The 16,153-nt window shown below is 40.1% G+C and overlaps 1 protein-coding gene across 5 annotated transcripts in view; it reads right to left on the bottom strand.

Moving 5' to 3' along the window:
* Nucleotides 1-16,153, bottom strand: part of MPP7 (membrane palmitoylated protein 7) — a 745,631-nt gene that overhangs the window by 222,598 nt on the left and 506,880 nt on the right. For all 5 annotated transcript variants that reach the window (XM_029588635.1, XM_029588634.1, XM_029588638.1 and 2 more), the window contains 2 exons: nt 646-720; nt 249-445 (listed from right to left, as the gene is read on the bottom strand). In XM_029588635.1, the coding sequence (XP_029444495.1) occupies nt 249-445; nt 646-720 (272 nt within the window). The remainder of the gene's footprint in view (nt 1-248; nt 446-645; nt 721-16,153) is intronic.

Raw genomic sequence — 16,153 nt, 5'->3', positions numbered from 1 at the left:
TAGGGTTTAACAGTTGATTGGTTTTCATTGTTAATATTGCTACCATTAATATAAGGCTTGGGAGTAACCTGTATAGTGTGACAGTTACTACTGTAAGAAACTTGCTGGGCTGACTGGATAGTCTATTTGGTCTTTTTCTGCCATCATTACTATGTTAGTATATTACAATGATGAAAAAAAAACCTCTACAGAAAATGGCTAATTTTGAGAACAAGAAAAATAGGCAACAGTTTCTCTCAGTAGCTAACCTTTCCTGGAACTGCTTTGAAGGGATCAAGCCTGCTCGAGGATTGGCATCTCCTTCGTGTTTGGCTTGCCACCATGTTGCATCATCCTGGCTCATGATCTGAAGGATATCTCCCTTTCTGAAAAAAATTCCAGCTTCTTTACATGGAATTGCTTTATCCTCATTAGGATCATAGTCAAACAGAGCCTTAACAAACATCTGTTAGGAAGAGAATGTTTTAATTCAGATTAATCACAACTCTAAATAAAAAAAAAAATACTTTTGCTAATTTCTTTGATTTATTCTGGCTTTCTGATGTAAGAACACATCATGTAAGAGCCTCATCATGATAAACATTCACTTGTACATGGAAGGTGTCACATTAATCCAAAAGGAAACCATCTTTAGGTAGTATTTACCTTGCCTTCTTTATATGGTGTTTCTTCTTTGATGCTTGGTATAATTTTAAATGTAATTGCTCCCTGAGACTGAGCCTGAGAAATGAATAGATCAAAGAAAAAGAAAATTAAAAATCCTAAGCAATACATCAAGACTAAAAAATACCCCAAAAAACGATAGGGTAGAAGCAGACTAGGGTAACTTTCAAGTCACTTATCAAAACGTCAATGGTGCATACAATGGGCAATCTTCAGAGTCTGGTTGTTTTCCTGTCACTTGCCCTAGCACCGATCTATCAGCTACAGTAACGTGAATGGAGACATCAGAAGACTGCTAGAACATCCCACTACAAATCCATGGCATGAGACTTGAATTATTGTCTGTTTTCATTTAACTGGGAACGCAGTGTAACAAGTGTCAGGTTTATGCAGAACTAAAAATAATGAAATGAAACTTCTTTCAACAGACAGAGATTCAGTTCTATTTCATTTTTTGAATTTTCGACTTATTTATAGACATTTGATATTCCCTGTTTTTCCATAAGTGGCCTCAAAGCACATTACAAACAAGTTTTAACAGTTATATTACTTTGGTTGAAGGTAATTTACAATCACAGTTGAATTAAATTTACAATGGATAAGACTGAGAGGCCAAGATATATAACTTATATTGTGTGAATGTAAATTTGGAAGCATTCTCATGATTTGTAAGTCAAAATAATACGTTTTCAAAGGATGGGGAGGAATACTTTTATAACTGAGATACCTTCCAAAATTTATAAGGTAGAAATCTTGTTTATTTTTGGGAGCATATGATCTGCAAAATGAATATAATTAAATAAACCAGTGTTTCCCAATCCTCTCCTGGAAGCACATGAACCAGTTGGAGGTTTCTATAATGAATAAGCATGAGATAGATTTGCATATATTGGAGTCCCAGCGCATGTGAATCTGTCATTCATAGTCACTTGGCAATCCTGAAAACCAGACTAAATAGGTATTCCTCGAAGAGAGTGCTGGGCAATACTGTAATATATCAATATAGCTGGAATAACAAAAAGTCCTGCAAACAAAAGAAATGAACATTGTATTTTGTGATTCAATGTTAAACTTTGACTTCAACAGGGTCCTGGACTTTAGAAGTGCTGACTTGAAGAAGAGTAAAAGTGTTGAAGAGACCAGATTGAGAGCTGAAAGGTAGGCCAAACTTTGAGAACATTAAAAGGGAATGCTGAAAAGGCAAAATTTCTCTATTTGAGGCTAGTTAATGAGAATTGAAGGAAGAGAGCAATATGGGTCTCTAAGGAGGTAGGAGAAATGCTAAGAGTAAAGAGATTAGCTTTAAAGAAAAACAAAACAATAATGTCCCAAGAGGATTGGCAGAATTATCAGGAATAACAAAAAGAGGAACAGAGGGCAGCTAGATGAGCAAAATGCAAAATAAAGAAATAACACCCCAGTCAATATGAAAGCCTTTCCAGACCCCATTTGAACCTTAATTCACCACTAACTGACGCTCAGAAATTTTCTTAAGAGGGTAATTAATAACTGTACCTCAACATGGTAATTCAATAACTCTGCAAACTCCATAACTTTGTTTACACCATTAACTGGTAAATTTGTTCTCCCTGTTAAATTCCTATCTCCTTTTCACTGCTCCAAGTTGTGTAATTCCCTTGTTTTATTGTAACTGCAATCTTTTTTGAGCACCTGTTAATGTTTCTTATTATTTGTTATCTTCCTTCACCTCTTGTTAATTGTAAACCGGCATGATGCGATTCTCATCGCGAATGCAGGTATAGAAAAACTCTAAATAAATAAAATAAATAAATAAAATATGAGGAGGAGATAAAACCTTTAGATATATAATAAGGTAAAGACGTAAAACCAAAGGGGAAATATGTAGCACAATAAAGAGAGAAAGTTGGATGTGTGAATAATGGGAAATGGCAGAAAGTAGAAATTTTAAATAAATTCTTTAGCTCGATATTTACAATAGAAAAAGAAAGTGAGAGACGTAAAGCAGGAAATTGTATTGATAAATATGAAATGATTGCAAACCCATTTATAAAGTAGGAGGTTCTTGAAGTATTTAAGGAATTAAAAAAAGATAAGGCCAAGAAAAACCTCAGAATACTGAAATAACTTAGGGAAGTGCTGACAGCACATGTCCCTCAAGGGAAGTTTCCAAGGATTTAGTCCCCTACATAAAAGTGAGAACAAGACAACCAGCAAATACAGACTTATTTATTTATTTTATTTAACATTTTTCTAGACCGACATTCGTTGGGAACATGACATCGGTTTACATGGAACATAACGGTAGCATTATAGGGCTATACATAGAACTAAGAAATAATACAAACTAATATCTTGCAACAGGGATTAATGATAGAAACATAACTTGGAAAAGAGAACGATATAAACTTAAAATGGAGAAGATAAGCGCTATACAATATAGTACAAAAAGAACAGGAGATTAATTATTGTTGTCTTGTTTATAGGGCTCTACATAGAACTAGGAAATAATACAAACTAATATCTTGCAACAGGGATTAATGATAGAACATAACTTGGAAAAGAGAATGATATAAATTTAAAATAGATATGATATGCACTATACAATATAGTACAATGAGAAATGGAGATTAATTATTGTTGTCTTGTTTATATATTAAAAATGTCAGTGATGAGAGGGAGAACATATTAGAACAAAATAGCCTAGGTTTAGGATGAGGAGAAATTATGGGTGGGCAGTGTGAAGAAGAAGATAAATAATTGATTAGATAGATAAGAGGGAGGTTAAGAGGTGAGAGTCAATATCAGTATTTCAGGTGTAGGCCTATTTAAGTTTTTGTTTAAACTTTTTAGGGCAGAGTTCTTATCATACGTCTGTTGGCATGGTGTTCCAGAGTTTAGGGCCCGCAATAGATAATGCACGTTGCTTTGTGGTGGAGAAGTGTGGATTTGGGAGGATGTATGTGTAGTGTTGCTATATATTGTGTTCTGGTGGGTCTTGTGTTGGTATGGAATTTGAAGGCGTCGTTGACCCATTGCATATTTTGGTTAATTAGGGATTTGTGCATGATAGTCAGGGCTTTATAATGTATTCGGTATGATACTGGGAGCTAGTGAAGTTCTTTGAGAATTGGAGTGATGTGGTTGCTTTTGCTGGAGCTTGTGAGGATCCTGGCAGCTGGATGTTGAAGCATCTGGAGGGGGTAGATCGTGTTTTAGGGGAGGCAAAAGAGGAGGGTATTACAATAATCTATTTTTGAAAGAATGGTGGACTGGAGTACGGTACGGATATCATTGAGGTGTAGGAGGGGTTTTAGTTTTTTTAGGGTATGGAGTTTAAAGTAGCATTCTTTTTTTAAGTTAAGTTGGTTGTCTAGAGTGACGCCAAGGTGTCTTATATGTTGCGAGATGGATATGCTAGATTGAGGGGTGTGGAGGGTGGAGGGGTGTTAGTAATGTGTTGCGGTGATATTAACATGAGTTCAATTTTGGTTGCATTGAGGGCAAGGTTAAGGTTGGTGAGGAGGTTACTGATAGCTGTTAGGGCCGATTCCCATGAACTAATGGCTTTGGGAAGGGTATCAGTAACAGGTATGAAGATTTGTACGTCATCTGCATATATGAAATATGGAAGACCAAGCTCAGAAAGGAGGTGGCAGAGTGGGAGTACGTAGATGTTGAATAGGGTTGAAGATAAGGGGGAGCCTTGGGGAACACCTCATGATAGGTCAATGACCTTTGATTCATTATTGTCTATTTTGACTTTATATTGTCGGTTGTGTAGGTTTGATTTGAACCAGAGTAGGGGAGTTCCTGTAATGCCAATTTCTGTGAGTTTTTCAATTAGAATCTTGTGGTTTATAGTATAAAAGGCTGCGGAGATATCTAGTAAAGCCAGGAGGTATGATTGGCCTTTGTCTAGGCCTTTGAGGAGGTGGTCTGTTAAGGAGATGAGGAGGGTCTCCGTACTGTGATATTTTTGAAATCCGAACTGGGAACAGAATGTGATTTTTTTCTAGGTAGTCCGTAAGTTGCAGATTAACTTTTTTTTCGAGGATTTTAGCTATAAAGGATAAGTTGGAGATGGGGCGATAGTTTGCAAGTTCGTCAGGGTTGAGATTAGGTTTCTTTAGTATTTTTTTTAACTATGGCTTGTTTAAGTGAATTGGGAACAGTACCTAGGGTAATAGAGTGATTGATAATATCAGCGATGGGTTTGGCAATAATATTTTTGATGGAAAGTAGGTATTTGGTGGGTATCGTGTCTGAAGGATAGGAGGAAGGTCTCATTTTCTTGAGAATGGTTTCAATTTCAGAGGAGGCAGTGGTCTTGAAGCTATTTAGTTGAGCATTAGGATTTATTGGGAGTGGTCTGGTATGCGATGGTGTTGGGAAGCGTGTTGTGAGTTTGGTGATTTTATCATGGAAGAATAGTGCAAGATCTTCACATTTAGTTTTGGTATCCTCATTTGGTATGAGGGTGGGTGAAGTTTTTGTGAGGGCTGAAACATATTCAAAGAGGGCTCGGGCATTAAATTGAAGGTTATGGATTCTTTGAGCAAGTTGAGAAACATTAGCAAAGGAAAAGAAAGGAGTATCTTAAAACAAATAGATTAGAGGACACCAGACAGCATGGTTTCACAAAGTGAAGATCCTGTCAGACAATCAAGTGAGTGCACAGGTGGTATACTCCTCAATCCTTCCAGTCAAGGAGAAAGGCCAATGAGGGGGAAGCTCAAATTCTAGAGATAAATGAATGACTATGGAGATGGTGTCAACAAGAGCCTTTTGGCTTCCTGGACCATGTAAAGATATTTCAAAGATTGCTGAGCAGCGACAGGATCCACCTGTCAAAGAAGGGGTGCAGCATCTTCCAACACAGAATTGCAAAACCTATTGAGGAGGGCTTTAAACTAGAATCATCGTGAATGGGTGAAAACAACTCTAAAGTAAACAAAACATTAAATACTCGTATAGAAATGAGGAAAAAAGGGCACTATTTAGAAGTCTATGTACACTAATGCTCGTAATATGGGAAATAAAGTCCCGAATCTAGAGTCAGTTATGGAAGAAGCTAGTTTAGATATAGTAGCTGTCATGAAGACCTGGTATATGGAGAACGACTGAGATACAGTTATATCGGGCTAAAAACTATTCATGAAGGACTGGGTAGGAAGGAAGGGAGGAGGTGTGGAATCATATATAAATAAAACAATATTAAAGCAACAATACTGCTTGGCTTATGAGTTAAGGAGGAAGCATTGTGGTTTAATATGAAAAGAGGGAATAAAGCAGGCCTCCATCATAGACAGAAGAAATGTGAGACTCAGAACTGAAGGGGATGAATATGTAGAGGCTGATGAGGAAAAAGCAAAATTGCTTAACAAATATTTCTGTTCAGTGTTCACTGTGGAAGGGCCTGGAGCAGGAGCACATAAAATGAACACAAATAAGATTAGAAATGAGGTAAACTTCTATTGATTTTCGGAATAGTGTGTTTGTGAGGGGCTAACTAAACTTAAAGTAGATAAGGTGATGGGCCAGATGGGATATATCTGAGGGTACTAAGGGAACTTAGAGATGTCCTGGCATTTTCGCTGGCTGACTTTTTCAATGCTTCTTTAGAGTTGGGAGTAGTTCCAGAGGACTGGAGAAAGGTGGATGTGGTTCCTATTCATAAATATAGAAGTAAGGAGGAGGCTGGGAACTACAGGCCAGTTAGTTTGACCTCTCTAGTGAGAAAATTAAGGAACTGCTGCTAAAACAGAGGATAGTGCAGAGTTTGGAATTTAGTAACCTGCAAGATCTGAGGCAGCATGGTTTTACCAGAGGTAAATCTTATCAAACGAATCCGATCAATTTCTTTGATTGGGTGACTAGAGAATTGGATCAAGGGAAAGTGCTAGATGTAGTGTACTTGTATTACAATAAGGCCTTTGATAAGGTACTGCATAGAAGCCTTATAAATAAATTGAATGCCCTTGATATGGGGCCTAGAGTGAATGACTGGGTTAGAAACTGGCTGAGTGGGAGGCGACAAATGGAGTTTTCTCTGAGGAAGGGGGTGCTACTAGCAGTGTGCCTCAGGAATCGGTTCCTGGACCAGTTCTTTTCAACATTTTCATGGTGACATAACAGAAGGAATGTCAGGAAATATTTGTATTTTTGCAAACGATACCAAATCTGTATTAGGTTGGACAGTCAAGGTGTAGAAAAAATGAAGAGGAATCAATGCTAAAAAAAAAAAAAAAAGCAGAGTAATGCATTTAGGGTGCAAACATGTAAGGGAGAGGTACAGTACTGAAGGTGAAATTCTTCTAAGCACAAAGGAAGAGAAGACCTGGAGGAGATTGTAACTGATGATCTTAGGGTGGACCAATAGGTGGATATAGCAAAAGATAGAAAGATGCTTGGCTAATTCAGAAGGGTAGATCGGTGGGGAAGAGGGTGATTCTTTTGGGATGGAGGAGCGAAGACCCGCCCTCTTTTTGGACATGGAGGAATTATTTTCATTTGATGATGACTATGGACAGTCTGCTTTCTCGCAGCTCACCCGTTCACCGGAGGAGTTTTCTATCAATGTGGGATCCCTACATACAAGCCCTTCCGCACAGGTCTAGGAGCCGCATTTTGAATGACTAAAGACTCTTTTGCTCTAGGATGTGCTGGACTTTTACCTGCTTTTGAACTGGAAAGTCAAGCAATGCTTTATTGGGGGACTGCCTTTGGGGGGGGGGTTTCTTTGGGGGTTTTGGGGGGGAGAGGGGGAAGGGGGTGAGATTAGGGGTAATACTCTGGTTTAGCACTCTGGGTTTGTGATTGGGGATGTATCAGAACACAACATTCCCGTGTTGATGTATTCGTGTTGATAAATGCCAATAAAAACCGTTTTAACATAAAAAAAAAGTTAGGTGATATTGCCCCTATAAAGGTCCCTGATAAGACATCACTTGGAATACTGTGTAGAATTCTGGAGATTGCACCTTCAAAAGGATATAAAGAGGATGGAGACGGTCCAGAGGGTGGCTACTAAAATAGTCAGTTTGCTTTGTTCTAAAGCATATGAGGATAGAATTAAAGATTTAAACGTACAACATAGAGGAAAGCTAAGATAGGGGGAGATATGATAGAGACATTTAAATATCTCAAAGGTTCCGTGCATAGGAGGTCAGCCTCTTTCATAAGAAATGAGGCTCTAGAATGAGGGATCATGGGATGAGGTTGAAAGGGGGCAGACTCAGAAGTAATCTTAGGAAATATTTCTTTACAGAGAGGGTAGGGGATGCATGGGATAGCCTCTCAGTGGAAGCGGTAGAGACAAAATCAGTATCTAAATTCAGGAAAGCATATGATAAATACAGGGGATCTTTAAGGAAGTGATGAGATTTTACTAATAATTAAATATTAGTTTAAAAACAGTATACACATATATGACTATCCCAATAATCAGATAAATAGTAGCTCCAACCCACATCTCATGTAGAGTATATTATTGAACTATGTAACCGTATAATATTGGCACCCTATGGATAACTTAAAAACCAGATATATTTCGTGCCTAGATGTAAACCGTTGTGATGGTGTATTACTAAACGACGGTATAGAAAAGCTTTAAATAAATAAATAAATGAGAATTATAATGCTAAATTAATTGGGTGGATGGGCAGACTAGATGGGCCATACTGATCCTAGTCATCCTGTCAATGACGCCTCCTCTCGCCTATCCTCTGGACATGGACTTACAAGGCTCAGGCCTTCCTTTGCTTGAGCACCTCCAGTTACTCCTTGTTCCTTTGGCACCTGAGTTCCAGTCCCGAATCTAGTCCAGGGTAGGACTACGCCATTTACCGGCTGCTGTCTCTGGGCTGAATCACTTCTCATCTCTAGCTAACCTCAAGGCCCACCTAAGTCCTGCCGGCCTTGGCACCCAAAGGCTCAACCCAAAGGGAACGAGGGCTGGTATAGGTGAGGCTCCAGCGGCCTCTAACTTCAGCCCACTCCACCTGCTGACGGTGGGGACCCGTAGGTCCTTGCCTACGGGTTGCGTCAACCCCACCTCAGCCCAAGGGTCCACCTCCGACGCAACACCCCCAACCACTAAGCCTTGATACTTTTGATGCAACAGCATCATCACTCTCCGTTTTGATGGTGGGGATAAAAAGGGGAATTGGATTCAGACGACAACCAACATGGGCCCTGACTTTTATGGTCTAGGGTACTGATATGCAGACATAACGGAAAAAGCACACGACAGCTTCTACGGCTAAGTCCAAAAGCAGAGCACATTAAGCAGCACTGTCTGAATTTTCAAGGTGACTCCTCACCCAACAAAAAAGTTGCTAGCTGTAATTTTTTTTTATAGATTTGACAGTTGCTTGGTTTTGATAACTGTACGAGTGGCAGTTACTACTCTTAAGAGAAACATGGAGGTAGCCTGCACGGCGTGGAAGAAGCTTGCTGGGCAGACTGGATAGACCACTTGGTCTTTTTCTGCCGACATTACCATGTTACTATATATTTAGGAACCTAAATTAGGTGCCTATCTTCAGTCCAACTTAGGTATGTAAATTTTTAGCTGAAAATTAATTTAAATTTAAGAATCTAAATTTAAGTCTGCAGTTCATTTGCCTGGATTTAGGTTGCTACGTTATGTGCTTAGTGCTGAAACCCAGTGCTACGCACCTAACGTTTTTTTCTTGTCCTAACTCCATTCCTATAGCCACCCACATTTTAGCATCCTGAACTCAGCCTTAGTAAATTTTCAAAAAGATCACTCTCAAAGAGAGGCAGCTAAAACCTTTGAAAACGTATCTCAAACTGGATGAAAAGCTGGTAGAGTGAAAGAATGAAGAGAATTGTGGTAAATGGAGCCCATTCTGATGAAGGTAAAGTGACTAACTTGTCCTGCAAAGCTCAGCGAAAGATCCAGTTGTTTTTACAATATCCTTATTAGTGACATTGCATAGGGACTTGTTGGAAAATCATACTCGTTTGCAATTTCTCTAAAGCAGAAATGACATAAGGGGACTTGAAAAACCTGGAAAAGGTTTAGAAAATGAATTCAAAGTTAAAAACTGTAAAATCATGCATTTAGGGTACAAAATTCCACTAGCTACATATCATTAAGAGGGACAAAAAGCAGATTGGTTAGCTTAAGAGGCTGGGTGATGCGGATGCTGTCTCGGAGATCTCAAGTGTCCTGATTCCACAGAGATCTTAGGGTCTATTGGGATCTTCATATGTGACCATGTGCCATAGAATAACATGCATTGCTATTTATTTGAAGTCATGAGACCCACCAACTTCAATATGTCTCATTCTGATGTATGCCAGCTCATTTTTATCCTTTTCCTAGTGAATATCAACATGAAAATCCTTTTCTGTGGGAGAAATGTTTTCCCCTGAGTCATGTTTAGCACAACTCTTATAAATTCCAATCAAGATGATAGACTCAGATGGGATTTGCGGTAATTGAACCATAGCAACTCAACACCCAGATGATTTTGCTCATTGTTTCAGCAGCACCTCCTTGAGATGTGTCCTGGCACTGAAGTCAGGCTAACCGGTCTGTAGTTTCCCAGATCACCCCTGGAGCCCTTTTTAAATATTGGGGTTACATTAGCTATCCTCCAGTCTTCAGGTACAATGGATGATTTTAATGATAAGTCACAAATTTTTACTAATAGGTCTGAAATTTCATTTTTTAGTTCCTTCAGAACTCTGGGGTGTAAACCATCCGGTCCAGGTGATTTACTACTCTTCAGTTTGTCAATCAGGTCTACCACATCTTCTAGGTTCATTTTTTAAACACATGGGGTGCTGACACAAGGCTCAAAGGAAACACACAATATTAGAGCTGGTGTTTTACTACTACAAATTTGAGATAATTCCTGTGAGTTGGAAATAGCTCTATGTTGGTGTAAGCATCCTAGAGAGGCCAGTCCACTTTTTCTAGAAAGGGAGTCAGGGAGCAGAGAGTCACTATTTTGAATTTTTCAACATATTCATATCTAGGATGGCATAGAGTTCCCCTGTATGCTTTGGGATCAAGAAATACTTGTCATAAAATCCCTGCTTCTTTCCCTGGATGGAACAAGTTAAACTGCATAGGCCTCCAATGAGACTTCCTTTTGTTTGACATGAGACTTCCTTTTGTTTGCCATGATCTTCCTCTGGTAAAACCATATTGCCTCAGACCTTACATAAGAACATGCCATACTGGGTCAGACCAAGGGTCCATCAAACCCAGCATCCTGTTTCCAACAGTGGCCAATCCAGGCCATAAGAACCTGGCAAGTACCCAAAAACTAAGTCTATTCCATGTTACCCTTGCTAGTAATAGCAGTGGCTATTTTCTAAGTCAACTTAATTAATGGCAGGTAATGGACATCTCCTACAAGAACTTATCCAATCCTTTTTTAAACATAGCTATACTAACTGCACGAACCACATCCTATGCCAACAAATTCCAGAGTTTAATTGCGCGTTGAGTGAAAAAGAACTTTCTCCGATTAGTTTTAGATGTGCCACATGCTAACTTCATGGAGTGCCCCCTAGTCTTTCTATTATCCGAAAGAGTAAATAACTGATTCACATCTACCCATTCTAGACCTCTCATGATTTTAAACACCTCTATCATATCCCCCCTCAGCCGTCTCTTCTCCAAGCTGAAAAGTCCTAACTCTTTAGTCTTTCCTCATAGGGGAGCTGTTCCATACCCCTTATCATTTTGGTAGCCCTTCTCTGTACCTTCTCCATCGTGATTATATCTTTTTTGAGATGCGGCGACCAGAATTGTACATAGTATTCAAGGTGCGGTCTCACCATGGAACGATACAGAGGCATTATGACATTTTCCGTTTTATTCACAATTCCCTTTCTAATAATTCCCAACATTCTGTTTGCTTTTTTGACTGCCACAGCACATTGAACTGACGATTTCAATGTGTTATCCACTATGACACCTAGATCTCTTTCTTGGGTAGTAGCACCTAATATGGAACCTAACATTGTGTAACTATAGCATGGGTTATTTTTCCCTATATGCATCACCTTGCACTTATCCACATTAAATTTCATCTGCCATTTTGATGCTCAATTTTTCAGTCTCACAAGGTCTTCCTGCAATTTATCACAATCTGCTTGTGATTTAACTACTCTGAACAATTTTGTATCATCTGCAAATTTGATTATCTCACTTGTCGTATTTCTTTCCAGATCATTTATAAATATATTGAAAAGTAAGGGTCCCAATACAGATCCCTGAGGCATTCCACTGCCCACTCCCTTCCACTGAGAAAATTGTCCATTTAATCCTACTCTCTGTTTCCTGTCTTTTAGCCAGTTTGTAATCCACGAAAGGACATCGCCACCTATCCCATGACTTTTTGCTTTTCCTAGAAGCCTCTCATGAGGAACTTCGTCAAACGCCTTCTGAAAATCCAAGTACACTACATCTACTGGTTCACCTTTATCTCTCTTACCAAATCATGTGCTCCACTGAGAATTAGATCTAAAATTGCTCCCTCTCTCATCAGTTCCTGAACCAATTGCTCCATAAAGCTATCATTTATTCTATCCAGGAACTTTATCTCTCTAGTGTGTCCCGATGATACATTTACCCAGTCAATATTGGGATAATTGAAGTCTGGTGCAGGGAAAAATTCAATTCCATCCAATAATAAAAATTATTTTATTGTTGAAAGTTACAGGAGATTCAATACGGCAACTCCAATCAGAGTAACAGTGAGTGATTTAAAGTCCCCCGACACGGTCCCGTGTTTCGCGGTAGCTGCATCGGGAGGGACCAGATAACAATTTTTATCTTTTAACATGAATTCAGGAGCGCTCCTGAATTTTTTAGCTCAGGTGAGTTTTTAGTTACAAGCACTTGGACTACTTTTCTTATTATTGGAACCTCACTGTCAGGATGCCCTAATTCTAATGCATCCTTAGTATCCTTTGAAGATACCTCTCTCCGAACCATGCGCTGCTGAGCCTTGCAATCCATTGGATTGTAGATAGTTGACTAACCTTTCCTTCATGAGAGTCTCCATTAATTTTCCCACCACCAAGTTAAGGCTAACTGGTTTCTAGTTTCCAGACTCCTCTCTGCTACCACCTTTGAGAAGCAAAACCACAACCACCCTTCACCAATCTTGTGGCACCACTCCCATCTTTAAGGACCTACTGAGCAGGTCATTCAGAGGACCCACCTGCACCTCTCTGAACTTCCTTAGTATCATGGGATGTTATCTTAGGCCCCTTGGCCTTGTCCTCTTTCAATTTTATTAGCTCAATCCAAACACTTTCTTCCGTAAATGGGTTAGTATCTACCCCATACTCATACATACTTTTACCAACCAGTAACAGTCCTCCTCCAAGGTCTTCAGTTCGGTGTTTATTAAAGAAGACCTTAGAGGACTGTTGCTAGTTAGCAAGAATACAGATGGGTGTGGGATGGATAGCACCCCATTTACAAAAGAGAGCTTTTGAGTGGAACTAGCAAAACTGAAAGTGCACAAGACCATGGAGCAAATATATCCCAGGATACTAAGGGAGCTCAAAGAGGTGCTGATGGATCTGCAGAAGGACCTGTTCAATAGATCCTTGCAGCAACAAGAGACAATAGTAGTGGCTCTTAAACTGATAGGAACTCCTTTCAGATAACATGTGTAATTGCACATGTTTCTTCCAAGGTACAGCATGAGCCCTGGAGTGTGGTAATTAATGGGTAGAATGCAAGGCAGAGATAATTGGGACCTACTTTGTGAAGCACACACAGTGCACACAGCCCCTTATCTTCCCTGTCTGATTCCTTGAAACTTCTGTCTTATTCCCAGGCCAAGTAAGACGGGTAGAGTGTGTGCACTGAGCACTGGATGTGACTCATTTTGAGTGCTGGAAGCTGCAGCAAAAGAGCTCTGTCAGCCTCATGTGGTAGCCAAAGTAACTAGCTGAGCTGGTTGATCACACCACACTGATTTCTTCCTTTTCCCTTGGGAGCTGATGCATGTGCGTTTTCGCCTCCTCTCATCTATTTTGGAAGAGAGACTGGTAGGGCTTCCCTAGCTCTTTTGGCTGAATCCATTCCATGTCTGCACTGCCTGCTCCATGGAGGTTAGTGTGCCATACATTTTCATTAATGTAGGTGTGGCCTTGGATGTGACAAGGTTTGGGAAATAAAGACTCTAGCATACAGTCAGTGAAAATGTGCTGGAGTCTAGGAGGCAGAGAAGTGGAGACAAACTACTGTCATAGAAAGGGTGATCATAAAAGCATAGTATTACTACACTTAATATAAGGCTTGGGGATAACTGCATGGAACAGTAGTTATTCCCTTAACAGAAACAAGGGGGTAACCTGCACGGAGCAGCAGTTACTCCAAAAACAAACTTGCTGGGCAGACTGGATGAACCAGATGGTCTTTTTCTGCCATCATTACTATGTAAAGGGAGGGAATGAGCCAGAAAGAGAGGCTTGTGCAATGTTAGTGAGGCTTCTGTTGAGCTCTGAAAGGGCCAGCTGGCTGTGGAACCAGTGAATCTCCTGGGGCGTAAGGATGCCAATAAGGGGTGAGAATGTAAACGTGAGGGGGCTACTGCAGACTGAAGAAGGGCTGGCAACAAGCATCAACTTTTACATAATGATGTGGAAGTGATGGAGCAGGGGGATATTCACTGGATGAGCACATGAGCAGCTGCATAACAGCAGCTATTTTTGTCTGTTTGTGAATTTGTGTACAATTGTGTGTGTCTGAGCCACTGGCTGGCAGTATAGCTTTCTCATTACTTGACCACTGAATCAACAGCTGATTGTTTGGAAAAAGAATAACACCAGACCAGGAATGCAGGATAAATGCGAGATGTATCCAAACTTGTAGGGGGCTGCCAACTGCATGGATGAAGTGGGACTGTAGCTCAGTTTGCTTACCTCTGGTCTAGGATGTGCCCTACTTAGTTGTCTAGGAAAACATGAAATTTATGCTGAAGATTTTTGTCTTAATTCTGCCAGGCTCTAGGTCATATGATTGTACCACTCAACGATTAACTTGATGTGCTTTTGGGAACTGTTGTAGCACATGCTGAACAGAATGCCTACAAGTGAATCAGATTCCCCATGGGTTGATATTTTTCTGCAATCTGCCCCTAGGTATGGTCAGGGCTACATATGCATAGTGGAAATGCTCAAGGCTTCTAGAAGCTTTTAAGCTCTTCTCAAAGAGGACTCTTGGAGATTCCTTCTCCTAGAGTCGCATGACTGCACACTACTTGTGAATGTGCTTTCTCTGTTGCTAGACAGAATCTGGAATTCGTTCCCAATTAATAGTAGACAATGTGATTCCTTAAAGAGTTTTAGGAAACAAATTAAAACTTTTCTTTTAAATTTTGCTTATTTTTAGATGTTCTATTTTTATCATCTGTTTAGCTTTTATTTTTATTTATGTTTACTTTTAATGATTTGAACTGAATTTTATGTTTAATAGTCATTTTAAAATCTATATTGTTTTGTATTTGCTTATCATTATGTATGTTATTTTGTTCATCGCCTAGGCCATTTGTTAGTTGATTCCCAAATTATAATAAATATAAATGGGAAGTAGAGGACTACGCCTGAAGAAAGGCTTGTAAGCCTTGAAAAATTTCCACCCAAGAAACCGCGGCCGGGTCCAGACCTAACCCAGAAGGAACTGGAGCTGGTCCCACCGAACTGCCCTCACCTGCGGAGGAGACAATCAAAGAAGAACCAAGGTCTGCCATCCCTCCAGTCAAGGCTGTGACCAACCCATCAGCAGAATGGCTTAGCAAAATCCGAGGAAGATAACTCTCCCTGAGCGTCTGAGCAGTGCTGACATAAGTTAGAAGCCAGAAGCCAGATTAAGCTGAGAAGCCCCAATATGACAGGCAACACAAATAGTAAGATGCTTAGGCTTCTTGCTTACCAGCGCTATTGCGGCAGTAAACCTGCATCTGAATGGCTCGTACTCAAAAGAGGAATATGCACAAAAAAATAAGCACCTAGAAGAAAATGCAGCAAGGCATGCTTAGCTTGGCGCACAACCTGTGCACCAAGCTAAGAGTGAGAACAATTTAAAATTTGTGCATGTAAAAAGCGGGCAGAAAAACTGAGGCACAATGCGTGCGCAGAGCTGACAGACTGCGCACACTGACGGCCTGTAGAGGGCAGCAGAACACACACAGGAGTGCGTAAATAAACACCGCCATGGCCTACCACACGGCATGCAAGAAAAAATCCTAAGTGCGGGGCCTAGCCCAATGAGAGACTGGTCAACCCGCCAGGTTGCCCAGTTCCCCAACCCCAACGGGAGCAGGAATGAACATTGGTACAGTGCACTGAGCATGGAGACCAGAGGAAGTCCTGAAACCCTTCTAACTATCTATTCCCTCTTTTTAATTTAATTAAATTTTTGTTTTTAACTTACTGAGCTCAGCGCTTACCAACTGAGTACAGAGGTGGTCTCCAGCTGCTGGGGGGGAGATGGCATCTGCCA

Source organism: Rhinatrema bivittatum, chromosome 2 (assembly GCF_901001135.1).
Source record: "Rhinatrema bivittatum chromosome 2, aRhiBiv1.1, whole genome shotgun sequence".
Classification (NCBI taxonomy): Eukaryota; Metazoa; Chordata; class Amphibia; order Gymnophiona; family Rhinatrematidae; genus Rhinatrema; species Rhinatrema bivittatum.
This window is presented reverse-complemented; position numbering and strand designations above follow the sequence as displayed.